Here is a 10,759-nt window from a genome sequence, read left to right on the forward strand (position 1 = left end):
GGAGAGCTGGGCTGCAGAGTGAAGGCAAAGGGGCCAACAAGTGCTAAACACCTCTGTGAACTCCTTCAAGACTGTTGGAAAACCCTTTCAGGTGACGACCTCTTGAAGAGAGAATGGCAAGAGTGTGCAAAGCAGAAATCAGAGCTAAGAAGCTAGAATATAAAACATGTTTTCAGTTTTTACACATTTTTGTACATAACTACACATGTGTTCATTCATAGTTTTGATGCCTTCAGTGAGAATCTACCAACGTAAATGGTCATGAAAATAAATAAAACACATTGAATGAGAAGGTGGGTCCAAACTTTTGGCCTGTACTGTACATACAGTATAACAATGGTTCAATACAAATGCTTTTTTAAAAATGTTTTGTCAAAGTTAGGAGTGGCATTAGGAATTTTTTTTTTTGGAAGGCAATAAATAATTCACCAACTGGGAGGAGGACAACTTTAGGGACACGCAGAGTAAATAGTAAAGTATTATACATACTTTCTTTATATTACGTTAAAATGCATTGTATGTATAATGACTGAGCCTAGTCTATGACAGATCAATTAAATGACATTTTAATACTGTGTAGTACAAACAATATTCCGTAGGAGCTGTGTGAACTGTAATTTAAAATCATTTAAAATCTTTGTTTCAACTGTCAGGTAAAAGATGATATGTACAGAATGTGCCACTCTTAAAAAAAAAAGAAAAAAAAAGCTGCACTGTCCCAGCACACCCTGTGCTTTCATACACCCTGCACATCCTGTGCTATTAATAAAAGTACTATAAACATATACGTTTATGGCATTTAGAAGATGGCTTACAATCAGAATTTATAGGGCCAGTGTCTTCCTTGGGGACACAGTGGTATTAAGTGGGGTTTGAACCCCAGGCAAGGATGTTACCCGCTAGGTTACTACCAATTTAATCTGTAGCTGTCTAGCCTCTGCATGTAAACCCATTAAACCCTGTGAGGATACACCCGTTCAACCGGTCACTCTGGAATCGGATTGGTTGTGCTTGGCCCCGCCCTCAAATTACCTGGCTGCATTCCATTTGGCAGTGAGCACAATGTGTACAGTCAAAATAGCCAAAAGGCAAAACAGTGCGATGTCAGAATATATAGTTGAATGTGAAAATGCAATGTTTTAACGACAATGTTCCCATCCCTTGTAATAAGCACTAATTTTTACTACTTAGCTCTTTATCTGTTCATCCACGCTTGAAGCAACCGAGGAACTGGCCCTTTTTTTTTCCTCTCTAAGATTTCTGGTAAAATCAGCAGAATCAGCAGAATTGTTACAAATGTCCGTAAGGTGTCGTCAGATGAAGAAACCTGAAGATACGAGACTCTGTATGCTACTACCTTTTAATGAATATGTACAACATGTTGAGTTGAGAATGGCACAGGCTAAAATCAAGATACACAGACACAGTCCCCATGAATTAACTAAACTGAACCAAAAGGAATAGACAGACGACCCGTTCTTACGAGTTATTACTGTGTAAACTTCCAAGACATCAGAAAAACAATAATAAAATTTAAAAAAAAATTTAAAAAGAAAGAAATGAATGATAATCTGGAATCCAGTCAGTTTCAGCAGTAGTGTGACTTGTGGAAATGCTGGGCGCTGAAAAACGAGACTGGCCCTTGCGTCGTACACTGACGGTCTACGCACAGCGTATGCGTACATGCACGAGCATATACTGCTCAGGCGGTTATGACAGTGAAATGCAGTGTGACGCTGATTAATCAAGAGAGACAGAATGAAAGGTAGTGATGCGGTATTCATGAAACAGTGTGGCATAAGCTGGTAAACACCTCCGATGCAAATTGTTTGCACTGTGATTTGTGCATTCGATTGGGATAAAGCAAAAAAAATCGTAAATACATATTCCGGTTTTATGTTGTTGGAGGTTTTTCCCCCCCAGAACGTCTGGTTTAAGCAAACCAAACGTTTCGGGCTTATTTGCAAATCACGTGTACATTCTGGTCCTGTCTGAACACGCACAGTTAACACCAACATAAAAATTGTTCACATTTTGCATGTCGTGATCACAAAATAACCAGTCACATTTCTCACGTCGACCTGTTCTGAATGCCTGACTCACATGAACTCACATGATCCTAGAGCTACTTGTGTCCCCAGTCACATCAATGCATAGCACAGTAATACAAATATAGTGGGAAATGGAGGGGAAAAGACAGAAAACAAAACCCAAAAAAAAGGCACTACTCGCACGTTTAACGCAAAAGTAGCAGCCGAGCTCGACTGAATGGGACAAAAAGGCACCCCGTAACACCTGGAGAGTAGTGTGTGACCGACGTTGCATATATGCAAATATCCAGTTATGAACATGGCGTACAGCTGCATAAGGCAATGGAGGCCCGGAAAGGGCCAAGCTTCACGTACGAAGAAGGAATCCGCATCTGATGCAGCGACGGAAGCGATCATTAAAACCAAGAGAAATATGTTACAGTAAACAGATGAGTTAGGTGTGCAATGAGTTGTTATGTTTCAACTTCTTTATATATTAGTTTTTTTTACATTATCTGTGAGCTTTCCCCCACCAAAATAGTGCTGAAATATTAATATCCTACTATTAAGATTAAAATAAATTCAGAGGACGCTGCAGAGGCGCTCAAGCAACAGGGAATAACAACAATATATTTTTCTAATTTAGTACCATTTCGACTAAAACCAGCAGAGGGACCTATACTGCTGGCAAAACCTAGAACAAGGACAACAATGGAATAAATTCAGATAGGACACAGCTTCATAGTAGTAGGTTAAAAAAATGAGGTAGAAACAGACCAGGTTTCTTGAGATTTTTGAATATTTTAAGGCCAATCATAAACCATATTTCTGTTCTCCCAAACCGAGAGTGGAATTTGCAGCTTTGGGACAGCTGTCATGATGCAAAAAGTTGCATTACTGCCGTCATGTTGAAATACAAACGAATATTAAAAAAACAGCGTTGCCTGTCCTGCAGTTTAAACCCTAAATGCCGAATTAACTCCTTTTTACCGATGGTGAGAAAGATTGCAAAATTGTTGATTTATCTGAGTGAATCAGTGATTACTGGGTCATAAGGCAGTCATAAGCAAAGTCTTATAATTAGGGATCTTGGCAAAAGCACACAATAGGTGCATGAGCACGAGTAAAATATGAAAATATACATCTGGACGATATGATAAGTGCCTCGGGAAGGTTGCATGCCTTTGAAACAAAAGGTCACTGTGGACACAGCTGAGGACAGATGAGGGCCAACAGAACTAAAGCACAGAAAAGGGACCCACGATCCGTTGCGGAAATATATTATGGTGGTACAAACAAACCCAAAACTGCTTGGTCTCTGCTGACGAGACGTCAGAGTGTCTATGAAGGGCGTGGCGGATGCTTTGGCTAAATACCAGACTGGCCAACGTTAGGCAATTGGTCCTGATTATTGCTGTAGTGCGCCAACAGAAATGCTTTGCTAGTAAGGCTTGGAGCAAAAGGTAGGATAGAAAAATATGCCCAAAAAAAGTATTTACATAGAAAAAAATACCCCTCGCCATAAGTGGTTTACATGAGCGGTGCGACTCACGCAAAATGCATCAGTAGTCTTCAATCGGGTGGGCACTAAGAGGATGCATGAGGAGCATAAAAGGGATGCCGGGGTGTCATGCAGCTAATACTTTAAAACTCGCTTAAGGTCCATTTTCTAAGATGCTGTACTTAAAAGGTACATGATAAATACAGGTAGATCAGTAGGTTTTGGCTTGAATGGCACTCCTAGCTAAAAACGCTGGTCTTTCCTCTTCATTTGTAGTAAATTAGTAGTAAAAACCGACAGGTGGGCAGGAGGGAAACAGTCAGTGACAATAAAACAGTTACATCATCAGAATGGCTTTTCCCAGTCGAAAGGCTTTCCTGAAGCGTTTGCACTGGCCCCGTCACTTGCACTTTCGCTGTTGCTCAGATCTCGTCCGTCATTCTTAGTAGCTCGAGGAAGGCACCAACTGCGCCAAAATAACCCTGAGGAAACACGGGTCAAACAGTGTATTTAATTTAATTGAAGGAAATCCAAAATGAAATTGAAAAAGCTCATCACTCTCAGGTCAGGTTCAGTTTAACATCAATATGTGTGTGTCTCATGAATTACATAAGTGATTTAAGAGCAAAAATGTCATTTTATTAGTTGTTTTTCATAGTGGGATCTGGAGACCCCTAGTGGCCAAGACAAAACGAAGCTCAAGGGGGATCTCTGTCTAATGCAAATAAGTAGAGAACAGCATAAGTAACTAACCAATTTTGAATGTGTTAGATTCATATTAGAACAATTTACCTCATGTTCTAAAAACAGGGCTTTCAGTTGTCCTTTCGACCAGAAGTCCATGGCGTAGGCTAACAGCTTAGTGGACACAGTATTAATGCGCAAGAAGTTGCCCACAAAAACGACCCGTTCGATGTTCTGCAAACAAAACATACATCATTTAGGCAGATGTTATTCTGGATTTTACAATTACGCTTCTGTGAACATTATGCCACTAATCATCACATCTTCAGTTAGTGTGACCATAACAAAACAAGCTATTCTCAACCTAGCATTAAATTCCTAAATAAAGCTAATGAGTTCCTTAAGGGTTAATAAGGTAGTTGTGAATTTCAATGTTAATCACTTTTCACATTATGCAAAGCATAAAAGCAGCAAAATACAATCCAGCACTAAAATGCTTAGAAGTACAAATGCAAAACATGCAAAACTTTGCATAACAGCATCTGAGCACACAGAAGGGGGGAAAGGTGCTTGGCCCTAAATCGGACCAAACTAGTGTGACAATCCACAGTGCAAGATCTGGCTTTCAGACGATATTCTGTGCGCTTTGATAGCCCTGTACAATGCTGCTTGATCTCCGTGCCACAAGGCAACACTGTAAAGAAGCTAAAAGCACAGAGAGACCAGTCCAAACATGAATGTGCATTTCCAGACGTTCCCACAGAGTTCCAAAAGTAACTGAGATCACATAAAAATCAAAGGAACGTGAACGAGCAACTGAAGCCACTAAGCAACATAACGGAGGCGCGTTGAAAAATATGGAGAATCGCTGTACACGTTTTCCATGATTACAATCAGCGCCGCTGTTTTTACGCACTTTGTGTGTAATTTCTACAAAGATGAGCATGTGTACCTCAAACCCAATCTTTCACACAATGCCTCCCCTAGTGTCCTCATTCTGCATCTTGAAAAACAGCTGTGACATTCACAAATCAATCATATTCAATAGCTGCAAGTGTAATAAGTATAGCATCCATGAAGGCCTCGCCTTTCTACTATGAAAACAAATTATATTTTACATTTACAGCATTTACCAGACGCCCTTATCCAGAGCGACTTACAATCAGTAGTTACAGGGACAGTCCCCCTGGAGCAATTTAAGAGCTAAGTGTCTTGCTCAGGGACACAATGGTAGTAAGTGGGATTTGAACCTGGGTCTGGTTCATAGGCAGGTGTGTTACCCTCTATGCTTCTACCACAAATGACCTATTCACATTTTTTAAGTGAGGTGATTGTCATTGTGAAACACAGCTGTGAAACACAATGAAATGTGTCCTGTTTTTAACCCATCACCCTTGGTGAGCAGTGGGCAGCCATGACAGGCGCCCGGGCAGCAGTGTGTGGGGACGGTGCTTTGCTCAGTGGCACCTTGGTGGCTCGGGTTCGATTCCTTACCCGCTAGGGCACCACCGCCCTTTGAGATTCACATTTGTTGTCTTGCTTTGTTTTGATATTCAGTTTGGTTTTGAGGCTTGATTTTTTCCTTGAAATGATAAATAATTCAGAAACAATTGAGTCTGGGTAATGGTGGCTTAGCAGGTAAGGAAGACACGTAACCATAAGGTTGCAGTTTCAAATCCAAAACAGTCATGGTGCCACTGTGGTCCCCTTGCTCAAGGTGCCGTCCCCACACACTGCTCCCTGGGTGCATTTCATCGCTGGACAGAGGACACTTATGCCGTGCTTGCTGTGTATCACAATGACAAAAACTCTACTGATTAACACTACCGTTAATTCCTATAAACGACACTTGAAAACTGATCTCCCACCTCGTTGACGGCACACATGCGGGCGATGGACCCAATGTTGTTGGTGATGGTGACGAGGGTGGCCCTGGCCAAGTCCTCTTTGCTGATGCTCTCTCTCTTCTCCTTGCTGATCATGTGACCAAAGCTGGAACGAGAACCAGGATTCTATGGAGCTGCTTTCGAACTGACTGCCATTCGGTGAAATCACTCTGGACTTTGGCTTCGCTATGTAAATGTCTAACAGAGATCCAATGATAAGAAGAATAGTGAAACATACAGTACACTAAAGTATCCAACAAATGCCGTTTTTTTGTACCACAATTCCACAAGTAGACATCTCATTTGTACTGGTATTATTTATTTCCAGAAAAAAGGTATATATCACCTGCTTCTAGATATATACATGCCATGTCCCTCACCTGGATGCGACTGCAGAGCCCTGGAGGCTGAAGCGCTCGTAGTCCCCCCCGTAGATGTCCTTCACCAGCTTGTCCACGTTCGTGCTGTCGCCCTTAGCTGCCATTTCTAGAGCCTCTTCAAACGTCTCGCAGCCGGTGAGCAAGCAGCAGAGTCCCAGGAAGGTGCCTCCTCCCAGACTAAGCGGGAGCACAGGAGAACACGGGTCCGATACGGCTGTGCTCTACATATCCGCACCAGGATCTAATGCTACCACTGTCCGCAGAATAATAACATAAAGTGCAATGTCACCTTGTACTGAGCTATCGCCTCTCTATTGTGATCCATGTGACATAATAGCCTCTGTAAAGCGCTGGATATAATAGAACAAGCATTATACAGGTTTACCTTCGCTTATTATCTTAATTGTTCCCCTAATTCCTCAGTGTTTGAATCTGCTGTCTATCTGCCCCGTCTATATCTATATCTATGTGGCGAATGAAGCACTTTTGGGAACCAGTACTTTATTTCTGTCTGAAAGTGCATAATAAATGTGTTTGGATTTGTGGTATGTGCATTATTAACATTACTCTAGAGGTTTCTAGAGGCAGTTTACCTGGTGCCTGTAACCCGCTTGTAGTCGTCCTTGGAATACACGGCCAGGATACTGACCCCTGAGCCAATGTTTACCAGCAACATGGGGAAAGGGTTGTCAAGACAGCACTGCCTCTTGACACAGTTCTCAGGGTCAGACGGGTTTTCGAAAAAGTAGCACTCGGGGTGGCCGTTGAACCCCACGGAGTCCACGTACAGCAGGCCCTGGATCAGGCAGTCCAGCTCGTCCAGCTTCTGGAGCTCGAGATTCGCCACCTGCCATCCAGAGAAGGGAGAAGATTGCAGTCACATTTAAATACAAGTCCTTCGGCTCTAACCTTCCTCTTAATACTCGTATTACTGCAATAATAATAATGATGATGATTAAAACACTGTTCAGGACGGGTTTTGGGCCAACTGGATGCAGACATTTTTTCAAACGTTCCACATGTCCTTCACAAGGCTGAGGGTGGGGGACTCTGACACGCCCACTACAGGACATTCGCCTCTCAGCTTTTGACCTTTTCTCTTCATTTTCACCTTTAGCGGAGAAATGTATACCCGAAAAAAAGTACAAGATGTTAACACCCTGCAGCGTACTGTACTTAGTCCCATCATGAACGTTTGAAAGAAAATCCATTCATACGGTCTACAGCTCAGGCTGATATCGACTTAAAAGAAAATCTGTGATTATATTTGCAAAATTTCACGTAACACTCTAGATGTCTGAGATCCATTACAGTTGACATATTGTACATTCTGTACATATCTCTCATTCCGTACATACACCTTTCGTGTTCCTAATAAAGTGGCCAGCGACGCCTCGCTCACCCACCGTTCTGAAGTCGTCCTCGAATTTGTAGGCCCCGCCGCCGGTGGCGCACAGCGTGGTGTGCAGGCTGGAGAAGTTCTTGTCCCGGCCCATCTGGATGAAGCCCAGCATGTCGTGGGTGGGGAACCGGATGAAGTGCAGGGTTCCCGTCCGGCCACACATGGTGAGGTTCCGCAGCTCCAGGTGCACGTCGCGGATGCCCGTGTTGCCGTAGGCCACGTTAGAGGTCAGGTAGCGGCGGATGCTCTTCAGGCTCTCCACCTCCTCCTGCTCCTCCTCCGCCGTGATGTCCTTGGGCTCGAAGTAGACCAGCTTCACCAGAGTGCCGCCGATGTCCATCCCAAACCACGGGAAGGCTACGGAGAAAGGAAAGAAAAAAAAGGGAGAGTCATTTTTTCTGCCCCGTGCCTACAAGTGCGCATGCGTATGCTGTGCCGCGCATGCATTCACAGCCGCCTTCAAAAGCGGGGAGCTGTTGTTGCCATGGAAACAACAGCTTGGAGAAGACTGCGCGAAGGCTTTGACCAAGCCTCATTTTGCGTTTTAAGCAGAATAAAAAAAAATATATATATCTGTTTTAGAAACGATAACGGCGTGTTTTAGGAGAAACTGCTGAACAATCTCAATTTTTCCATTCCGATACACTGGCAGGTCACTGCAACCGTTCTCCTCCCCTCTGTTGTATGGTCTTTCTTTACGTCCATGACTTTAGCCTTGACACGTATCAGCAGCAGTCTGGACTTTTAGCAGATGATAACTCGAGGGGTGAAGCCCTCTGGGCATCATATCGCCACTTCTGATGAGGGAAAGAAAAAAAAAAGAATGTACTGTAATCATTAAGATAGCGTAACTAGAAGCGCATCTAGGTTAAAGGTGAGTTTACTCCTTATAACGATCATCCGAGGGGGCAAAGTACTCGGGTCGCAGGCGCAAGTGACAATAGAGCGCAGGTACATGCACACAGAGGGACACGTGCGTCGCTTTTAAAACAAGATAAGCAAGGACGGAAACTGCAGTATCTGGGCCCTCTCGTAAGAACGTAGCCTTAAAGATGACCAGGAAATGTCGAAACCCCATAAGAACAGTCTCAAACGTCGCGTTCTTTTAGTCCGTCACGTTCTTTTCGTCCGACTGCCGGATTTGTCGAGTTAGATAACAAAGAGTTCCGCTGTTCCCCTTCCGTGGCCCTTAAGAGGTTTAAGTTCGTCGACTCCGGCGCGGAATGCTGATCGTTCTGCTGAAAGTGTGACACAATTCAACCACGTGATTAAAAAAAAATCTGCTTTTTCAAAAGGACAAAACTGTTCCGAATTATACACTATACTCTCAAAGCCAAGCATGGCAGTGTCCCATGATGCATTTTTAATGTGAAATTCCTTTTTTTTTTGGCAAAGTATAAAATGTGCAAAGTGTCATTTCTTGTTATTTGTCGTTGTTGTTATTTACATACCTGGCTTCTTGGCACTTTTCAGTTTCATGCTGACGCCGTGAAGTAGCTACACCGTTTGTAGATTAAACAGAACGGACATCGCGCCGCGAAACGAAGAGGCGGCGGAGGGGGGCGGGGCGTCGGCGCCTCCTTGGTACCGCCCCCGCTCCGGATGCGAGGCTCCCATTGGCCGCTGGGGCCTCGCAGCTGCCCATCACCAGACCCCATCATCGGGGACTCCAAGACGACATAATTTTTCTTAGATTTCACAACACAATGGAAGGAGGATTGCGGTTGAGGACGCGCAACCTTACGTCGGTTGCGTATTTCCTTACGTCCGAGAATTAAAAAAAAAAAGAATAAAAAAATAAATAAATAAACAGGAGGGCGAGACCTGATGGCGATGACCTGACAACATGCCTTTCATGTCGTTTAATAAAGGATCATCTTCGCGGCGCCTTCTCCTCCAAATCTCATAAAATGACAATAAATGCATGTATGTAGCCTGTCTTAGACAGAACGCAAAAGAAAAACAAAAATATATATATAAACATGAAACAAACGAACCAAAAAATGCGCTGCGCGAGCAAAATGCTTCGGTTCCCCCTTAACGTTACAACCAGGCTACTACGGTGTAGTACGGCTGGAATTGGCGACTCACGGGGTCGGTTCTTCCTGCCCGAGTCCATTCTCCTCCGTCGGCAGCGCTTCGCCGGCGAGCCATTATGGTGGTGCACATCCTGGTGAAGATGGAGGAAATGTTCGGTCCCGCCATGGCCACCGCTGCCACCGCCGCCGCCGCCGCTCCCGCTCGGGCTGCCCTGCTGGCCGGCCGGGTGGAATCCGTTCAGCAGGCCGCCGGTGTGAACGGCTCCGTTCGGAGCGGCCGAGTCCGAATCGTCCATTTCTCACGCCGACAAAAGGCGGGCGAGGCGAGCTCGAACTTCCCCGGCGACGCGAGGAAACACCATGTAGAGGCGGAGACGTCGGTGCGTCGGGGATCCAAAAAAAAAAAAAAGAATAAAAAAAAACGACGACGACGGCAACGATAATTTACCAAAAAAAAAAGAAGAAGAAGAAGAAGAAACAAAGGCTACAGGGCGGACATTCGCTCGAGGTCACTGTCGGTCACACTCCGCGTCCCGTCCCCCAGAACGCCTGCGCCTCGCAGCTTCCGAGTTAAACAGCCGGCACCCACGTCACCCAGAGCGGCGACGTCACCTTCCTCCTCCTCGCCGCTTTTCCACAATTCACACCTTGAGAGACTCGCGCTCGACGCCCGACGTGATAGAAACCCACTCGGGGGGTTTCTAGTAGCCTAGTGGTTAACGCGCTCGCCTGTGAACCTGGAGACCCGGGTTCGAACCCCGCTTACTACCATCGTGTCCCTGACCCTAAATGTAAAATGTAAAAGTGTATTTCCAAGAACAGTAACCACCTGATTAT

The 10,759-nt window shown here is 44.5% G+C and overlaps 1 protein-coding gene across 2 annotated transcripts; it reads right to left on the reverse strand.

Moving 5' to 3' along the window:
• Positions 1–1,342: 1,342 nt before the first annotated feature.
• On the reverse strand, positions 1,343–10,330 carry LOC114784798 (pantothenate kinase 1-like). 2 transcript variants are annotated; one of them, XM_028970502.1, is made up of 7 exons: positions 9,975–10,330; positions 7,888–8,240; positions 7,075–7,328; positions 6,482–6,658; positions 6,084–6,207; positions 4,324–4,449; positions 1,343–4,013 (listed from the first exon to the last, which is right to left on the reverse strand). In XM_028970502.1, exons 1-7 carry the CDS (start codon positions 10,216–10,218, stop codon positions 3,954–3,956), a joined length of 1,338 nt encoding a protein of 445 aa, XP_028826335.1. In that variant the 5' UTR covers positions 10,219–10,330; the 3' UTR covers positions 1,343–3,953. The 2 variants fall into 2 exon arrangements, with proteins under 2 accessions (XP_028826335.1, XP_028826336.1); XM_028970503.1 differs by lacking the exon at positions 9,975–10,330 and adding an exon at positions 9,335–9,439.
• Between the last annotated feature and the right edge of the window lie 429 nt (positions 10,331–10,759).

Source organism: Denticeps clupeoides, chromosome 2 (assembly GCF_900700375.1).
Source record: "Denticeps clupeoides chromosome 2, fDenClu1.1, whole genome shotgun sequence".
Classification (NCBI taxonomy): domain Eukaryota; kingdom Metazoa; phylum Chordata; class Actinopteri; order Clupeiformes; family Denticipitidae; genus Denticeps; species Denticeps clupeoides.